This window comes from Sylvia atricapilla, chromosome Z, assembly GCF_009819655.1.
Source record: "Sylvia atricapilla isolate bSylAtr1 chromosome Z, bSylAtr1.pri, whole genome shotgun sequence".
NCBI classification, from domain to species: domain Eukaryota; kingdom Metazoa; phylum Chordata; class Aves; order Passeriformes; family Sylviidae; genus Sylvia; species Sylvia atricapilla.
Window position 1 is genome coordinate 86,541,169 of NC_089174.1, and position 20,410 is coordinate 86,561,578.

Consider the following 20,410-nt stretch of genomic DNA (forward strand, 5'->3'; position numbering starts at 1 on the left):
TATTCTATAAAAATATATATGGTTATATACGTCCCTCGATGGAAGGATTCTGATGGCACATGTGTGCGCCCTCCCGTTCCACAAAACCCCCGTCTCGCGCGGATGGTACCACCCCTCCCCGCCAACCCATAACGTGGATACGGACTGGCCCATTCCCTACCGGGGGAGTCCCGACGGCGCCGAGCTCCCCTTTCCCTGACTCGGATGGTTCCGCCCGCCCGTTCGCGGCGGAAGGTGGCGGACGCGCCCACGCGGAGGAGAGGGGGGAGCAGCCAGCGCGGCTCCCCCGGCACAGACCTGTTCCCGCCGCCGCCGTGCTGCGCTCCGCCCGCGGGGTCCTGGCGGAGCCGAGCCCACCCAGCCCCGCCCGCCGCCAGCGCGGCAAATAAAAAATAGAATGTAATGATGATTGTCATAAATAAATACCGACCTCAGCCCTCAGCGGGCCTGTCGCCCGTCGGCGTCCGGCAGTCGCGACAGGCAGCGCGAGGGGCAGCCCGCAGGGCCCTGACGGCACGGGGCGCATCGTGACACGGGTATGGTTATAAATGGTGTAAATTACACCCGTTCTCTCCATTCTATCCCTTTTATTTTACCTGCTAGAGCCTCTTTATCCTATACGTACAATTTATACGTATGTAGGATCATATCCTGTGTGGATATGATCATAAATCATGTAAATTATATCCCTTATATCCTGTATGGAGGTGTTTGTATCTGTAGCCCTACATTATAGATATCCCTAAACCATTTATCAATAATATAATCAATAGTCTGTATATTGTGATATACTATTCCCTATATATATATTATATATAATAATTTATCCATACATCGATATCATTATATATTTATACAGTTATATAGATTATATGCTAAATACATTATCATATCCATATACATGGATATATTATACCCATAATATAACCATAATAACTAGTATATATTTATGTGTAAATATATACATATAGGATATTGGGAAGAAATTATTCCTATTAAAGGTCTATAATTAAATGTTTTAAATTACATCCATAACATGTCCATAGCGATTAATCCACTTCTTATACCCATGTATAAATATATAAATATATTTCTGTAATTCTACATGTGTTTATATATCTTTGTAATACGGATGTTAATCTATAAACGTGTGAATTCATGTATAGCTTTATACACTATTACTATGGTGTGTGTGTATATATATATGTAATATTTTGCATATTCTTTGGCTTTTTTGGCAGTTGTAGCTGCAGAGCTGTTCCAGATCTGCTGGAAGACATGCGAGGGGACAGCAGCAGTGTGGCTGTTCCCTGCCTGTCCCCGCACTGCCCTCGCCCTCTCCCTGCCTGTTACCTGCACGCTGATCCTCGGCTGCTGCCCCACTTTAAATCGCTGTTTTTTCACTTGCCGGGTGAAACTTGTCCCAGTTTTGCCTCCAAGGCGAGATTCCCACTGCTCCTTCTTTCTCCCTGCACGTGCTCAGCTGGCTCTGCCTGTGTGCCTGCAGCCCCTCTGGAAGCACAGCTAAGGAGGAAAAAAAAAAATTACTTTTCATGCGTTTTTATTTTAAACCTGCTGCTCGCGATCTTTAGTACCGGCTTTTATTTCAGTAAACATCAGCCGCCACCTTCCTTTCCCAGAAAAATTCTACAGGAATTCAATGTGTTCCACACACACATTGCCCCGTGTCCACAGAAGACAGATCTGTGAAAACAACTGAGCCAGGCTGTTTCTTCTCCACCTCTGACTGACACAAAGGTCATCATAAAGAAAATGCTTCCAGCAGATCCACGTTTTAAAATGTAAAGATCCTGAGGATCCTGTTCTGCCTCAGGACAGCATTCTCACCTGTCACTGGGTTTGCTACATAAACCAAAATACAGCTCCAGGGCAAAGAGATGATACTGCCAAGTGCCACAGGGATGGGGAAAAAATTATGTATTTCGTGTAAGAGCAGTAACTCTGATATCTGGAGCAGGATGAAGCAGTTTTGAGATATCCCCACTGCACACAGAGAGAAAGAGAGAGAGGTAGGAAAGAGAGTGCTTAAATTGGAAATTCAGGATTTATTTACAAAAATCACTAAGAAAAAAAGAAACAACAGAAAACTCTCCTCCTGGATATACTTTATGCTGCAAAAAACTGTGGTTGAAGATCATTAAATGCATTTACATGTTTTACAGATTTTTCTCCATATATAACAGCGTTTGCTTTAGTTACCAAGACGTCCAGAGAAGAGATGATTGACTAAGCTGCTTTAAAATAATGAAACTGCCAGGTTTCCCTCTGGCATCCCCTCTTTAAAATTAAACACTTTAGCAGAGAAATAGACAAAGAATTCTACCTTCTCTAACAAGATACATGAGAATCACCTTTTCCAATTCAGACCTAACTCAGCAGTCTTGTCTCAATTAAGACTGGTAGAAAAGCAATTAGAGTATTTTCGACAGAACTGCAAAGTTACACTTACAGTTGCACTTTCAAAGCTATTAATTTAACAAATAATGATAATGATGGGCAGGGGAAGGAGCAGTAACAGAAGAGGCTGCAAATTCGCGGGTCTTTCACAAAGTAATGCCTTTGAAAAGCACAGGGCATTCCCCTCCCACGTTTCCCAGGAAGTTCAGAATACAAATGGTTCCCCACTTCAGTCACAGTAATCACCACGCAGAACTTTAATACATATTTTAAAAAGTATAATAACAATCCTTGACAGAAGAGTAACAAATGTTAATCACTAATATCCCCAAAGTTAACACAGAGTTACTAGCTTTAGGTACAGCTTTTTTTTTCTAAATTTTAATTTTTAATTTGCACTGCAATTGCACCTATTTTCAACTGACTTTACCATCAGCATGAAATTTGAACAGAAAAATCCCCAATCAAAGCAGGAAAATTCAGCTTTCAGTGCTAACCTGAATCAGGACTTTACCCAGCTGGTTTTATCTCCCTCCATATCACAGCTGGACTTCAATCCTTTATAACAAGTATTCTTTATAACTTGTTTCCAGAGCCTAATTCATATTCTCTTAAAACAGTTCCGTGGTTGTAATTCCAATAAAAACAAACACGTTGTTTCCCTCAATTTAAAAACAAATTGGAGAGCGTACTGAAGGAAATTCATCCCTGAGTAACGAGGCATTTAAAAGCTGCATCCCATTGCCAGTCACTGCAACACCCTATGACATTTACTCTAATAATTAATCAACACTATGATCAGGCAGCAACAGAACTGGTCACAGTCCAATGTGTTTGCAGCGTTGTTGCATTGATCCCGTGATCCTGCTTAATGAAACTGCAAGGGAAGATTAGGAAATGGGATAAATAGAAACCAGTGTCTTTTATTATTTTAAGTTGAATGTCAGATTGACAGTTAAACCATGCTGGATCCCAGGGAACTCAAAAGCAGTGGTGGTCAGCAACTGGCTTCTTTGGATGTCCAAAGGATTTCTAGTGGGTGTCTTCAACCAAACAACAGGAGGAGAATGATTGTGATGGAGTTCAGGGCTATTAATGGCACTGCAGAGAGGGGAAAAAAAGAGAAATTAATAGCGAAAATTTTCCCTTCCACATTACAAAATGACAGAGCTTCTTATAACCTTGGGAGAAGGAGCAGAACCAGTCAAAATTGTAAAAATACACTTAATTTTCCTATGTAAAGTTGTGACCAGTGGAAGAAGCCTGGCTCTCTAGTATCCTAGGATACTAGACATGAGTAGAAAGCAACAGCAGAAATATTTTTCCACAGCCTGTTTTAACTTTAACCCAGAGCCTTTAGTTCTGTTTTAACTTTAACAGAAATAACTCTTTCTCCAAATGAAAATAAACCATCTAAAATTCAGTTTCTATCCTTAGAATAAATGTTTTGGGTTTTACTCAGTGGTAGGCAGGATAGGTTAAAATTTGTTACTCCCTCTGTATCATCATCTACAAAACAAAATTTTGGTATCCTTCATAATGAAGAAGTATCAGTAACTCACAAATTAAGTATATTTTTCTCCCCATCTTCTGAGACACATAAACGTGGCTTGCCTTTCAGAAAACTAGGAATTACATTTCCCTCAGAGGTACTTCCCATAAAACTGGATTTAGATACGGTGATTGACACCAAGCTTTCTCCAGGCTGCCGAACTCGACTTCAAGGGAATGCAAAAGCTCAGCAGGAGAAACAAAAGCCAGAGTCAGGGAATGTTTTTGCACTTTTACCAGAATTAGGGCACTTTAAGTGAGGCCTGCACCCTCTTACTGAGAGTCCAGGCTCAGAGGAAGTATAGATTAGTGCAGCAACAAGACATTACAGATTGTAATCATAATAATCATAATAATAGAGAGTATTGTGCCCTTACCTCTCATAACGGTTCGTATTGATCGAATGAGGTTTGTCAGCTGTGCTTTAATTCCTGGTTCCTCTCCAAATCCTCCAATCCCTTGATCGCTTCCCCAGCCAACTGGGTCACATAAAAAGAGACACACACGTTAGGGGAAAAAACCCCAAAACCACACAACAAACGCTGCAATTTTAACGAGCAATCTATCCTGAATGTAGTTTATACCAACACAGACAGACAGCCCAATTAGCCTTATTTCACTGACATATTTTAACACAATAGGCTGAAAGCTGTTAAACCTCACGTTAAGAGATGACAAAGCCATGTTTCTGTAAAGAAAACCCTCACCGTTTTAATACACCACTGTTCCCTGTCTGCCCAGAGTAACTCGTGAGCTCATCTGGGCTTTAAAATAAAAAATAGCTGTCAAAATAAACCCTAAACCAACTGCAACCTTGTTCATAGTCCTGAAAATAAAATACCAAATGATTGCTGGTTGTGAAGTGATGATGCTTCAGCACTGAGAAAGGGGCCACATGAGAGAAAAACAACCAGCACGAACTCCAAAATAGAGGTGGTGATTTAGTTTTGAGGGGAAAAAAAAAAAAGAATTGGCAACTTTTCTGACCGTAACAGAAGTCCTGAACAGATGCCCAGACACAGCATGACAGGACCAAGGATGTGTCCAGGGATTTCTAAGATCTGCTGATTGCAGCTCTTACCATTTTGGGGAGGAGCAGAGCAAGGAGCAGCTCTCAATACCCCAAACCCCACTGCCTAAGCTGTGTTCCTTTCTCCAGAGACCACTTTTGAGTGATTTTTGTTCTCCCTTTCTCATCTCCCTGGCACCAAACTGAGGGTGGTGGGCGAGTCCTCTCCCTCACCAGCCTTGCCAGCTGCTGCTTCCCACTGGAATGAACCTGGAGCTATATTCCCAAGTCTCATGAAGCTGACAAGTGGCTTCACCCACCCACTAGTCCCCACATCTCCCTTTTTTAAATCCAGCTGCTCGTCAGGAGAGCAAAAGAAAAGCTCAAACCCAAACTGAGCAGATCCCCTGACGCAAATACAAGCGGGGAGCAGGAGAAAGGGATGCCTTTCTGCACTCCTGCCAAAAATCCTGGCTCAGCCTGACGTGGAGAAGTCAGGATTCTTCACACCAATGAAACCGTAGATCACTGCCCATTTTTTTTCCACGGCTTTGCGGTTCTTTGTCGGTGGAATTTCTCTGTTTTCCAGGGCTTTGGTTTCCTTTGAAGGACGAGATGCCCAGCCCTGGGAATCCCACGGACCGAGAGGCGCCATCTCATCAAGAACCAGGCACGACGAGAAAAAGGAAATCTTTGCACGACACCAAACACTCCGAGGCGCGGCACGAAGGGGCGTAAAACAGTTAAAAATGGACAGGAAAAACGGACAATTATGGAGGGGAGGGGGAAAAAGAAAGAGACACAAAGGTACGACGGAAGCGGCTGGGAATTAATCCCCAAACCCACCCCGAGCCGAAACCCCTCCCCCGTGCGCTGCTGCTCCCACCGGCAGGGAGCGGCGGTGGGCACCGCGGCCATCCTCCCAGGCCGGGCGGCCCTCCCAGCTCACCGTGGCGAAGGAAGCGCTCCTCGTGCAGCACGGCCACGGCATTAACGATGAGCAGCGAGGCCTGGAGCAGGGAGTAGAGCGTGAACGCCATGGCCCGGCGGGGCGGAGCGGGGCGGGACCAGCAGCGGCACCGGGAGCAGAAGCGGGAGCGGCGCCGAAGAGAGACGTGGCGGGGCTGAGGGCGGAGCCTCCCCTCACGGGCGGGAGGGGCGGGGCCTGCTGGGGCGGGGCCTCCGCTCACAGGCCGGGGCGGGGCTTGCTGGGGGCGCGGCCGCTTCGCTGCAGCCGCTTATTGGGCGCGCAAGGAGGGGGCGGGGCTTTGCAGGGCGGAGCAAGTAGGGGGCGTGGCTCGGTGCACCCCGCCTAACGAGGGCGTGGTTTTTGAGGAGGCGTGGCCTCTCCTGCAGCGCCGTGCCCGCCTTTCGGGGCGTGGCCAGCCAGGGGGCGGGCCCTGTGGGCGGGGCCTCCGGAGCCCGGCAGCCGAGTCCGACTCCGGGTTCGCCCGCGGATCCCTCGGGACCCCGAATCCCTCGAAAGCCCTCGGGTCCGGCGGAACCGTGTGTATCCCTCGTGCCAGTGGATCTCGCAGAGCCCCGTGGATCCCTCGGTGCGCCTGGGATTCCTTGGAGCCTCTTGAGTCCTTTGGATCTATGGATCCCTCTGGTCAATGGATCACTTGGATGCCTGTGGATCCCTCGACTCCGTGGATCCCTCGGAACTCCGTGGGTCCCATGGAGCCCCTTGGGTCCATCGGATCCGTGGATCCCTCGCGCCCATGGATCCTTTGGAGCCCTGTGGAGCCCTCGAGTCCGTGGATCCCTCAGAACTCCGTGGGTCCCTCGGAGCTCCTTGGGTCTGTCGGGTCCGTGGATCCCTCGGGTTCATGGATCCCTCGGAGCCCCGTGGTTCCGTCAGAACCCTGTGGGTCCGTCGGATCAGTGAATCCCTTCTATCCATGGATCCCATGGAACTCCGTGGATCCCTCGGGTCCATTGGTCGTTCAGAGACCTTTGGATCCCTTGGGTCCATTGATCTGTCAGAGCATCCTGGGTTCATTGGGTCCATGGCTCCCTCGTCTCCATGGAGCCCGTGGAACACTGTGGATCCCTCGGGTCCACGGATCCCTTGGATCCCCATGGGTTCCCAGGATCCCCTTGGGTCCATCGGATCCATGGCTCCCTCACGTCCATGGACCCCACGGAGCCCCATGGTTTTCTCAGGTCCGTGGGTCCTTCGGAGCCCCGTGGATTTCTCAGGTCCGTGGATCCCTCGGAGCCCCATGGACCTCACAGCGTAGGCTGTGACATGGGAAGCTCCGCTCGCCGTGTAGCAAGTGGCCTTTGGATTCGGAGCGGGAGTAAGGCTCATCCTCATCCTCCTCCATCGGTAACGTGGTAACGTGGCGTCTCCCGGTGGTGGGAGCTGGCAGGGAGACACCGCCCGGCGTGGGGCAGCCCCCGTGGCCATCCATCATCAGCGACCCAATACTAGTAGAATTAATAAAAAACCCCATAAACACTGCATATGCAAAAATACATGAGTTTATACTTACGTTTAGTCTTGTGGACAGCGGGGTTTTCCCGTGTGTTTTCTCAGTACATTAGTTTTCCTTCTGTCCTGACTGAGGTTTCTAGCAGGAAGTCCGCCCAGATCCCAGGTGCTGTTTGTGCAACACGTAATTCTGCAGAATCCGAAAGAAAACAATTACCTTTGCAACCGGATTGATCAGGGCTTCTGGGCAGTTCTGCAGTCAAATAACGAAGGAATAATTTTTGTGATTAACTGGAGCTCAGGGATACTGTATCCCTGTTATAGCTACTGTAGTTGTATAGTTATCCCTGTATTGTAGTTACACAGTTATCCCAGTGTAGTTCTTGATGCACAAATAGACATTTTTTCCCTTTGACTCTTCCAGTCCGATTGGCTGAAGGAGGTGATTTGCATAATCCCCCTGATTTTTATTGCCCAGTAATCACACAGCACACAAGCCCATTAACTTTGGATGGTTGGTAGCTTTTATTACTCAATCAGGGCACAATTATTTGCATAATCACTCTGTGGTGATGGTTATTAGACCTGCCCAGTGCAAAAGGAGGAAACTTTGTACTCGGTGTGGTGAGCTGGAGAGATCCCGTCTCTATTCCCCTGCCCTGCCACAGACTTCTGACACAACCTGGACAAATTATTCACCACTTCTCAATATTGTGTTCCCATGCTCTGTGTGAAGAACCTCTCACCAGCAAGCGATGATGTGACACTTCAATTAATTAAGTGGCAGGAGTATATAATCAATAGAAGCTCAGACACCATGTGAATCAGCTGTGAAGAAACCCACAGCTCAGCTTGTTCTTGTGTTCGTATTTCCTTTCCAAAACACCTACTTCGGTACAGTCAGTGCCACAATATTGTGCATCTTAATAATCATTACTATTAAATAACATTGCGTTTTGATACTGGAATAAAGACAAAGCACCCCACCATCAGAATCACAGCATGTCTTCTTTGTAATTTACTCCCAAAATTACTGCTGCTACACAAAGAGAGGCAGAGAATCAAGCATATTCATCAGGTTTCTGTCATCTGGTCAAAAGCATTTGTCATTTCAGCCTCAAAAAGGAATACAGTCTCAATTCAGGGTAGTGACTAAAACATCTATTGCAGTTCCAGTGAGCTCAATATTTTTGAAGCCTGTACTGAAGTGTTTGCTTACATGAAACCTTATTGTTTTTCCCAAATGCTTGCTTTGGTTCTGAAAACTCTTGTGTGTGTGATTAACTTCATAAGTCAGCAGTTAGTGGGAACACTAGAGTGTAGTGGCACATGTGAACACACACTTGCAGGCTCAGGAGTTCTTAATTGCTCATCTAGATTTTTAAATTTGCTGTGACTGAAAAACTCCTAAACCCCACCATTTTAACATTTTAAAATTGAGCTATTTCTAGTTGCCCAGGGCCTCCTGCCCCCCCCAATTTTTTTTTTTTCCTTTTTTTTTTTTTGGGGGGGGGGGGTGTGTTATAATTCAAATAATCTTTTTCCATCTGTAAGTAACAAAAAAATCCCCACTTACCTTGAGTTTACCAAATTCTATACAGGCAGGGAAAGTCATTATTGTCCTGAAAATTTTCATCTTGAAGGTCACTGCTAATTTTTAAGAAGTTATGAGTGATGACATATGATGGCCTCACAAACAGAGCTGTCTTTTGTCCTCAGACATAACTTAGGGCGTTCTGGCAGTGATTCTATAATTAAACACAGATGAATTTAGGGGTCACTAACATAGATATCTAACAACCACCATTATCAAGTAGCATTTCCTGGGCTATCTCCTTACAGAATCCAAGCTATAAATAAATAAATGCTAACCTCAGTGAAGAGCTAATGCTTAGGAGTTATGGCCCTGAAAGAAACCCCAAGGTTTTTGCAATAAGTATACAAGTTATGGCTTAGTATTTTTACCCATAATTAAGATGTATTTCCAAAGAGCAGCTGCCATCAAGCTGACATAAACTTGACATGATTTTCCCCTTAGTGAAATCCATCACGGCAACTTAGCAACCACATGAGTCTTATCTCTGAATCACGTTACGTGGTTGAAGGGAAAACCAGATAAAGTTGCTTGCATTAGAAGGAAAGGGGCTTTTTTTTTTTTTCTTCATTAAGGTATTGAGTTTCAGTACTGTAAATTCCCATGGTGTCATCTGTAGGGTGCAGTCTATCACCATAAAGGAGAGTTTTAAACCACCTTACAGATGTCAAAGGATTAAACTTCAGGCTGGTGAAGTATTGTGAAGGCACTGGTGTTTTTTACTCTCAGTTTCTCCTTCAATATTTTCAGAGCACATCTTCTGGGTCTCATTGTCCCCTACACTTAAAGAGAACCAAGGTTGCTGCATGGAAGATTTTGGGGTTAACTGAGTTTAATCTTGATGAGAAAATACCATGACAAAGGAAGACCTCTTATGGCTTCAGCCTCTCTACCCTTCACCTTACTTGCCACTACATCTTCTGACTTTATTTTCTGAACTAGCTTTAACCTCTTCTCTCTTTAGACATTGTACATACCCAGATAAATACACAGAAAAGTCTGGAAATTGGGCCCAACAATCCCAAGCTGGAAGTGAAGAAATGCATTTTGTTGGTGGCAGCTTTTTTACCGACTCCTACAAAAGTGACTTCCATTAACTGAAAAACTTTGTGTATGTGAAAAGAATTAGGTTCTGTGTCTCATCCAGGTGCTATAAATAAATCTAATAGCTAAATTTCACAGTTAGACTAAAGCCTTTGTCATCCCTTACTCATCACACCTATAGCACTGTTGAAGAGCTGTAAAGTTAATGGTGCATCTGGCTGATGTAACACATCCCTGGTAAGCACAAATTGAGTGACTGGTTTAATGTCCAGATGGGTTTTTGGTTTTTTTGGGGGGTTTTTTTTGTTTTTTTTTTTTTATTTTTTTTATTTTGAACCACCAAAGCTGGGAGTGCAATAAGATCTTGTACATTTGGGATAACGTGTGTCTGGTCCTCACCTGTCAGCAGCTGCATACAGAAAAAATCCCTGCCTTATCCATGACTCATGGGTCACCTCTGCCCTTGCTTATTTGACAAGTGAGCAGCCATCCCTCCAAGAGCACAGCCTGACAGCCTTCCTGAGATTTGAGAGGACATTAATAGGGCTTCATACACAAAAGGACTGCCTGGGGATTGAGGAACAAAATGGAAAAACATGCACAATTTTGAATTTACACCTAAATTTATCAGTGCTGCTTTACTAAGTTACTTCACTCTGTAACCATAACAGCCTTTAAATGTCATTTGTTGCCTGGTTCTCTCTCTCTTACAGACACAGAAACAGACACAGACACACACATGCTGTTGCTCATCTTGCTACCAACAAGAGTACAGAATTGTCGTGGATTCAGGGAATGGTTTGAGCTGGAAGGGAGATTAAAGATCATCTTTGTGACATGACATTGTTATACTATTATTGGGCCTGTCTGTGTTGTGTTTGCACTGGAATACACCAGCCCAGAACCAAATCCTGTCATGCTTAATGCCATGCAGATATTTTTCAGAGGCAGGCATAGGGATTTTCCAATCCATGTCTCAGCCAGATGACAGTGGATATCAAAAGCAGGCCAATGTGGGGAGCAGGGCAGCAAGGAAACAAATGGATTTTTTCAGGGAATTACAAGTCTCTGCTTAGCCCTGCCTCACTGCTGACAGACGGGCAGGATTTTCAGGCATGGAGGCAGCAGAGAGTCTTAGGGAGGGATTTAGAGGATGGGGAAACAGCTCCATGAATTTTGAAAGGTGGGGGATTTAGTCTGCGCAGTGAGCAGCATGAAGAAAAGGCAGGGGTATTAAGGAGTGTGAAGAAAAGGGTGTCTGAGGCTGGTGCTACAGCAGAGGACAGCCAGGAGCAGCTCACTACAGGTGTGGAAAGAGGGAGTGAAACCCAAGGGACACAAACTCCTCCAGGCACAGAGTTGATGTTTGCCACCATGGACTTGCACGGATGTGTTTCTGTTGGACCAGGGAGAATGGTGCCAGGAGAAATATTCTGAGGGGGAATACAGCTAACATCAAAGGACCAGGGATGGCTGACATGTGCCCCCAGCTTTGGAAGCAGGTTTGGCTTCCACCTCTGCTAACAGAAAAGTCACTCAAAGAGCCCTTCTGGGGACAAACACGAGCAGCTGCAGTGTTGACCAAAGTCCTACTGCCTTTGTGGCACAGATTTTCCCTCAGGACTATGAGATGTGGATCTGTGTGGGGCAGCCTCACCTTCCTGTGCCTGCCCCACGTCTCTCTTTTGAGAGGTGTCATACAGAGAAGGTGAAAAACATGAGGATTTGGTGTCCCACTGTGTCCCAATGGGGCCAGGGCTTCCATCAGCGGCTTCTCCAGGGGATGGTGGCCACATGTAAACCTGGATAAGGAGGAAAACTCACAGGCTGCACTCTAGGAGTTCCCAGCAGCAAAGAGCATGAAGCTGGAACAGGCTGGCCACATCCAGGGATCACACTGATCCCTCTTGGAGCCAGATCCCTGCCCAGCCTGATGCCTGGAACCACCACCTGAGTGAGAAGGGCAGCCAGGTGAGCTGGTGTCATCAGTGCCCAGAAAGTTGCAGCAGTCAGTTTAAAGATTAATAGATGGTCTCTTTCTCCAGGCTGTAAAAGTGGGTGGGTAAAAACCAAATCACAGGCCTGGTGGTTCTGGAGCTGCAGCTTTTCCCATAATGTTATCATCAGCAAGTTGGAGTCATGCAGATAATAGGAAACCATGTGCAGAAGGTTAGGTCTCAGCATAAGGTCTGGGATTCTCGATGAGTCAGAGAGATTGGGAAATCTTTGTAAAAATATCCAGAATTCCCCCTCTTGTATTTATTTTTTCCCTATGACTCACCCCACAGAAAAGAGGCAATATGAAAAGGACGTAAATCTCTGCAGTAAAATTTAACACAACACGTCACAGAGAAAGGGTACATGTATCTATGCTTTTTCTCCACTTCCATTAAAAAACTCAATTTTCCTGCATTTTCTAATACTTTTGTGGTACGAGTTCACAGTCCAGCATTTTGGTGGAGAAAATGAAGTGCAACATGTCAGTCCATCCTCTCACTAGCGCACATCCCCTTAGTTCTTTATCCCCTTTTCTCTCCAGAAGAAAGCTGCAAATGAAAGAAGCTGTGGGCTGTCATTGCTCTGGTGCTGAATTGGGGGGTGTTACCAAAGGAGAAGCATCAGAAATGGAAATTGTCTCTTCAGAGATGGCAAACTCTGGCTGGGCACACATTTTGCTTGTAAGAAATGTAATTTATGCACATGGGGCCAGCCAAATCCACAGTCGAAATCTTGTCAGATCTGCAGTTTTCCACTGTAACTTCTTCCACCACCACAGTTGTTCTGAGGTCTCTGGAGGAGTAATTTGATGTGCAATGCCTGGCACAAGAGAAATGGAGAAAAACAAATGACTGGGTGTCTGGTCAGCATGAGGAGCTGTTGGTATCTTGAAGCCAAGTCAATTAATAACAATGTAATTTATGGTAGTATTGAAATGATAGCTGGGATAGAGCTGCTTTAATTAGTTATGGAGGTGGCACATTCCTTTTTTCCTTAATCTTCTGCCCTTTAAAAAACCTCCTCACCCTGCTTCATTTGGCTAGATGCATTCAAACTAAAACTGAGCAAGGTTTTTTGCTTGAAGAGGCTCCACAAAACATATAATTTTCCCTCTCTTTATAGAAATAGACACCACAAGGAAAATCCCTCTTTTTGTGATTTCAAGTCATTGAGAACAACTGAAATGTTGGCGTTATTGAGGAATCAGGGGCCTTGGTGCCTTAATCTTCCTCTCTAAAATTTAAATACATATCATTATATCTATATATGTATATATCTATATATACAGATACAGATATAGACACAGATATAGATGGATATATTTTAAAAATCTGGAGGTGGGGAGAAGAATTTGGACCAGATATAAAACATAATATATATCTTATATTTTATATATATATAAATATAAATATACATATATATAATATAATATGTGCATATAGAATATATATAAAAATATACAAATATATAATATATAATATGTGCATATAGAATATATAAATATATATAAATAAATATATATATATATATAAAACCAGATATTAAAAAATGCAAATGTCATTGCCCTAAATTGCTATTACCCAAGCACCCACCCAAGTGATTCTCCAGCTACTATTATCCTATCCAGCTCGAGGCTGATGGAGAAGCCTGGGAAGACCCCAGGAAACTTCACTAGGGCTTGGCAGGATGTTCCAGTGGGCTGCCTGATCCCTCTTGGCTCGAGCAGGAATTCATCCCTGCACACATTCCCATGGCAACCCTGGTTTCTCTCTTCTGCCCTGACACTCACCTCCGGAGAACACTTATTGCCATAATGATGGCAACCAGCAGCAGGAGGCCCCCACTGAGAGACACCATGACAATGGCATAGGTGGAGGGTGGTGAACCTTGAAGAGAAATCACAGGTGAGTTTTGGCAGCAAACAGCTTCAGGGATCACAGCCTTTTGTGAAATTAAAGGGTTGCTACAGGCTGAAAATACTGACAGTCCTGCTCAAACTGTGAGTGGAAGGGGGTGACCAGCTCTGTGCTAGAAGGGTGCTCCTAGAACTACTTTTTCTTCAAAAATTCCATGGCTCAGTTAAGTAACTCGTGTGTCTTTATCTACTGAAGAACAGAGCAAAACTGCTTTTCAGGACTGAGACTGAAATGCAGCCCTGTGGATCTCAGGGTGGGAAAGTCCACCCTGCACTGTTAGACCACAAAGTCATTTCATATTATTCACCTGTTTATAGTTAAACAGGGTCCTGAATCTTACTGCCTGCCTCGGCAGCACTTTTCTTTACTTCCACCCTTTACAATCTGTTTCCATCCTTTTTTTACTCTTGTACATAATTCCAAACATAAAGGAGTGAAGACTGGCTTACATCCTTGCCTCCAAAACTCCCACTCTTTTCTTCTGCAACCCCTCCTTTTAGTTCCACTGATCCTTCTACCCTAAACCCCAACAGAAGCATGTCTACCATGTCTGATTCATCCACTCCTTTTGAGCCCACTCAGCACCTTGTATCTGTAACCTGACAGACTTGGTAGCATGCTCAGCAGTGTCACCACACAGATGAACACTGCAAAAGTGATTTAAAATGCTGATGGAAACAAACAGGAGAGTAAAACACCTTCTTCCTGGAAAACCACGGAGCTGTACAAATCTTCGCCACCAGCGTGGGCCATTCTGAAAAATTAAGCAAAGAGACAACCAGATCCCAGATTAATGTTCAAAACCAGCATATTTAGGTCAGATTCCTTTATAACACCTGAGTATTTCACCATCTCTAACGTGAATTTTCTCTAGCTGGAGATTAAAGCAAGATGTGTTGCGGGACAGATCCAAAATATAGAAGTTAATCCAACACAAAAAACCTGAGTGCTTCGGTTTAGGCAATGAGCTTCCACTATCTTGAGTTTGACTTCATGTTTATCCATGGCATATAATCTTTATAGAATCCCAGAGAGGTTTGGGTTGGAAGAGACCTTAAAGCCCTTCCAGACCCACCCCCTGCCATGGGCAGGGACACTTTGCACTATCCCAGGTTACTCCAAGCCCTGTTCAGCCTGGCCTTGGACACTTCCAGAGATGGAATTCTGGCATGGACCTACCACCCAACAACACTGACAACATTCGCTAACATATCTAGCAGATATTTTTATCTAATCCTGGCCAATTTGCCCCAGATCACAGAACCTTTTATTTTACTGCCTCCAGAAGTGGTAGCTGCACAAGCTAGCCAGGCTTTGCCTCTTGTCCATCAGTGCATGTGAATAAAAGCAAATGTCAGCCCAGAATCTGCTCCAGGATGCCATGTGAAATTTACCCCAGAGAAATTCTCCCCAGGGAGAGCTGGGCTGAGTGTTACTGGGAATGGTAAATCAACTTGCTTACTAGAGAGTCCTCCAACCCCCCAAGACACCAAATCTTGTTGTCCCATCTGTGAGACGTCCGAAGGAAAACCTCAGTGTCAACCCATGTGCTTAAAAAGAAGTCAAAAAAATACACCAGGAAAACTAAAATATGAAGCAGAATTAGATTACAAATTGGTGGATTACCTTGTGACTGCTGAAGATCCTTGTGTCAGCTTCACACTTGCTCAAACCTTGCAAGAAAGTAAAGCTGGTCTGAAGGGTTTCAGACTAATTGCACACTTCTTTTGCCTCTGTTGATTGCTTCCTTCTCTCCGTGGCTTTTATAGGGCAGGGTAATCTCTTCCATGTGTAGACAATCAATAAAGTGTGGAGGTGGATCAAACAAAGGCTTTACTCACCATCCTTTGGACAAGCAATTATTTCCACAGCCTTTCTTGTGGAGCAGGAGGCACAGCTGGACTCCACCCAGGAGCCTGACAGGGCTCCCACGGGACACGGGAGCCCCTCTGATGTGCATGAACTCCTCCAGCAAAACTGTCTCTGTGTCTGGTGCCCAGGACTTTCTGGAGGAACATGCTGTGTCCCAGGAGGACTGCCTTGGGGTCTTCTCCAGAAGGCTGGGTGGAGAGGACACGTTTGGGTGCTCCCCAGGAAAGGGAAGCCCACCAGCCACGACAGATCTGAGCCCTTGCTGTCTGAGTATTGCATGGTCTGACCTGGCCCTCTGCACTGAAAGGAGCTGGGTAGGAGTCTAAGGAATTGCTGTCGAGCTGTCAAATGGAGAGGGCCAGTTCAGGGCTTCAAAAGTGCTTCATTTTGGGGTTTCTTGCAGCCTGGATTCTCTGCACCACCAGCAGGAGGACAACACGACTTTATCTCCAAAGCACCTACCCCTTCCCATGGCTGTGTTAGGGAGGTCACATCTGCACAGCTCTGCTCCTCGTTCTGCTCTGCAGGAGCCCCCATTCCCTCTGCCAGCCTGGGGCTGAGCTGGCAGCTGCACAAAGTTATCTCATGAGAGGCTGCAGCTGCCTGTGCTCTGTGGTCAGAGAAGGAGTGGTGCTCCAGGGTGGAGACCCTTTCTCCGTTAATGCAGGCACAAAGAAAACATTAATAACATCCAGATTGGCAGGTATTTCAAAACAATAGAGGTTGACAGGCTTTTCTGCTGTGCCTAGGCAAATAGGTGCAGAAACAATTTCAGCTCCTCCCACGTCACAGCAACAAACAGGACCCAAGCACCTCTCCGAGTCCCCTGGAGATTGTATGGAAGGGTTTCAGGCATCCACAGGCTAGAGAATGACCACAACTCTGAATTTTCCTCCGTGGCTCAAGAAAACAGTGAATTAACTACATTAAATATGTTTTACAGGGAGATGAACAGCAAAGAGCTGGCTGGTATACATATGCAGGTGTTTTTTCTGTTTAAGCCACACATCCACTCTTCATTATTTGCCATCCATAGAGGAGGGCACTTGGTCTATATGAACCTTCTCTCCCTCCTGCAGGGAATCACTGGACCTGTGTTTGGGATTTAAGGCTGAACAAAACCATTGTCAGAATAGTTCCTGTGCTGTACATGCCACAAAAGAGTTCCTGAGCAGGGAGGACTTTATATTCAGCCAGGTGCCAGCACTTTCCTTCTTTATCTAACAAAGGGAAAGCTCAAATCAAAGCTGAGATTGCTTTGTGGAACCCATTTGTAATTTTTGAATCTGATCCAAAGGTCACTGAAGTGACTTAATGGGAACCTCTGTTGACTTCTCTGGTATCTGGACCATGTTTCTGAAGGAAAAGCTGCTGAATACACAGCAGACCTCACTCGTGAAAGCCACTGACCATCTACATGGTGGATCTACATGTCTTGTGTATGCCCAGTGTGAAGATGTGGTGGAAGCAACTGGGACGTGTTCTTCTCTTGTGAATGGAAATTCACTTTTATTGAACTTTCAGAGACAAGGGAAAAAAAAAAAAAAAAAAAAAAAAAAACAAAAAAAAAAACCAACAAGCAATGATTCCTGAAGGTGGATAGTCTTATTTTTAAAAAATTTAATACGTGAATAAATATCCCTTTTTCCTTCTTTATCCTGGTGTTACTCTCCCCAAACTCAGTTTTGTGGAGAAGCTTGGAGATCCCAGTGTGGGGAGCTGTGGTGGAGGACGAGGAGGCAGATCTTTCCTGCAGAAACACTTTATCTCACGTGGCTTGGGTGCAGTTCTACCACTGGAAACTGCCAGCACACATAACAACAGTCCCAGTGAGCCCAGGGCAGGCAGCCAAGTGTGGATAAGGACACAGAGGCACACACCACAGGTAACAAGGATGTGAGCTTCTCAGCACCACTGTAGGTTTTTCACCTGCTCTGGGACTTGTTAATGAATACTTGGCTACCACTTTGGAGATCAAAGGTTTCCTATATGAGGGTATGTAACATAATATTACTACAATGAAAAAAAATGCCCTCTCAAAGTTGTACTGAATAATCCGAGGCGGTTGGGTAAATTGCAAAAATAACTCCAAGGAAATCTGAACTCTAAAAGGCACAAAAATTTACTTGATCAATAATAATAATAATAAAAAAAAAAGATGTAGTGATTTTTTTTGCTATTAATAAGCAGGGCTTTATCTTACTTGCCATACCCAGCTCAGACAAAACTTCTTAATCTTTACTATAACACCTTGAAGAAACCCGTTGTGGCAGAAATACCTTTTCCATAATCATCAGGGTATTTATTCCAAGGTATTTATTCATCAGTGTGATCAATCTCAAAAACAGTAAATGCTCAGATATGCTGTCTGCTTCAAATAACTTGTTCATGACTCACAAGGCCAGATTGGATGTGGTTTGGAGCAACCTGAGCTAGTGGAAAATGTCCCTGTTCATGGCAGGGGGTGGAACTGGGTGAGCTTTAAGATCCCTTCCAACCCAAACCATTCCAGGATTGTGCAGATTGCACCTTCCATTTTAGAGCAAGGTCAGCAAAAGGTAGAAAAGGTCTTTGAGGGAGATTTGGCTCGAATGCACATAAAATTCTGGAGAGAAGGTCTGTTCCCATTTCCTGGAATAAGGGAAAGCACATATCTCCATGCTCTTACTTGGTGCACTTCTTCACCAACATAAATAGCTGTGCAAAAATATCTCAGGAGCAAACAATGCCAGCCCTAGCTCCTGGAGAAGCACCACCACACCTCTAGGACAGAGCCCACCTGGGAGGTGGTGTGGGCAGTTCATGGAAACACAGCTCTGTGGGGTAAAAAGTAACACTGTCAGTCCATTTGGAAATCCAGATCACACCTCAGCGTGTAGCCTGCGCTGTGTGTTTTGCCATTCTCAGGGGATTTTGGTGTCCAGAAGGCCAAAACTGAGGGCTGTGAGACTGCTGTTACCTTTTGGCTATCGTGTGATAACATCTGTAGAGGTGATATTTGATCACTTACGCAGGTTCCTCCAAGGTGTTGACAAGCTGCACGTCATGTGTTAGAAAAGCTGAGTGTTTGTTTTCCACACCAACACGTCATTCATTCTGTGCTCAGGACAGCAGCAGGGCTGCTCTGTGTGAGCCAATTAACCATGCCTGGCACCATTCCCACCTGGCACTGGGGACCTGCAGGCACTCCATGCCACTGTCGCCTTCCAGCTCAGGGTGGTCACATCCAGACTGCCATCAGGAGAGGCTGTAGGTCTGGGGTGACTCCCCAGCCATGCTGGGAAGTGCTCCCCAGGGCTCAAACACAACCCTGCCAAGGCCACTGCAAAGAGTTAGCTGAGTTCTAGTCAATTGGTATAGACTCAGGGTATGTGTGCTGCAGACACAACCATACCACCTGCTGGGAAAATCTTCCAGTATCCTTTTTTTTAGGAGTTTTATTTGTGATGCCAACTGGTGGGAAGGTTGAGGTGGTGAAATACAACAGTGTTTAATGGGATCCTTTTCACTTTAATGTGTACAAGCTTTGGCACAAGAGGAAAGCAAACAAAAAGTGACTGTTGATAAGAAGCTTCCCTGGATATTTATCCAAGTGATTTGTTTAGGTGGAGGCCTCTCCTCATTTGTTTTCTAGAATCCCGTTCTTGACCTTTATCAGCATGAGGAATTATTTTTTAATTCAAAACACCACATTCATGCTTAGTTCTGAGATAAATGTTCCATCACAGCGTTTGCCGTTGTGGTCTGTGAATCAGCTACAAACCAGGCAAATGGTGCTTCCATTTCCTGAGTGGGCACAAATAACCAAGTGGAAATCGGACATTTCGAGTTTGAGTGCTCAATTTGAAGCACATTTGCTGCTTATTCAATCTGTCATTCGTGTGAGCTTGTGCATTTAATGCACGGTTCCACACCTCCACCAGCACACAGGGCTGTGCTCTGGAAAGTCCCTGGGGAACACGATGGCCTGAACACTGCTGAGCTGGGAGCAGAAAACAAATAAATCTCCTTTAGGTGCTTTGTGTCTGCTCCTGGGCCTGAACAGGCTGGCTCTCAAATGGTGAGGGACAACAGAGGGTTGCTCTGCATGCCTGACCACATCCAGGAGCTCTGGCACTCAGAAGCCATTAGGGCAGTAATTTCTTATTGAGCAACAGGATTAGTTTATGTCTGGGCAAAATTTTTGATCTATAGTGGTAAGAGATTTTACCACCACCCTGCAGCCAGGTTCATTCATCACAGCAAGCAGAGCAGTGTCAGTCTGTGCAATAATCTATAGAGTATCCTGTATCCTGAGCATTCTGTGCAGCCAGTTCTGCATCTCATAAAGGATACACCTGACTGGGAAAAGGTACATGAAGACTACAGAGCCATGGGGCTGCTCATGTTGGAAGAGATGGCTACAACTTAATCTGGAAAAATGACAGCCAAAAAGGCTTGATAGATGCCTATGAAATCATGCCAGACATGGAGAAAGTGAACAGGGATGGCCAGTAGTCAACAGGCAATTTGTCTCATCCAGTACAAGAAGCCCAGAGCATAAAATGAAGCTAAATTTGGCAGCTCTA

General features: G+C 45.1%; 1 protein-coding gene and 1 long non-coding RNA gene across 2 annotated transcripts; both read right to left on the bottom strand.

Annotated features, from left to right (window-relative positions):
- Nucleotides 1-2,046: 2,046 nt before the first annotated feature.
- On the bottom strand, nt 2,047-6,128 carry IER3IP1 (immediate early response 3 interacting protein 1). The gene is made up of 3 exons (XM_066339531.1): nt 5,928-6,128; nt 4,347-4,448; nt 2,047-3,519 (listed from the first exon to the last, which is right to left on the bottom strand). The coding sequence occupies exons 1-3, from the start codon at nt 6,016-6,018 to the stop codon at nt 3,464-3,466; spliced, it is 249 nt and encodes an 82-aa protein (XP_066195628.1). The 5' UTR covers nt 6,019-6,128; the 3' UTR covers nt 2,047-3,463.
- A 6,239-nt stretch (nt 6,129-12,367) lies between these two features.
- Nucleotides 12,368-15,689, bottom strand: LOC136373629 (uncharacterized). The gene is made up of 4 exons (XR_010745684.1): nt 15,597-15,689; nt 14,669-14,724; nt 13,844-13,940; nt 12,368-12,873 (listed from the first exon to the last, which is right to left on the bottom strand). It is a non-coding gene; the product is annotated as an uncharacterized lncRNA (long non-coding RNA).
- Nucleotides 15,690-20,410: the final 4,721 nt, after the last annotated feature.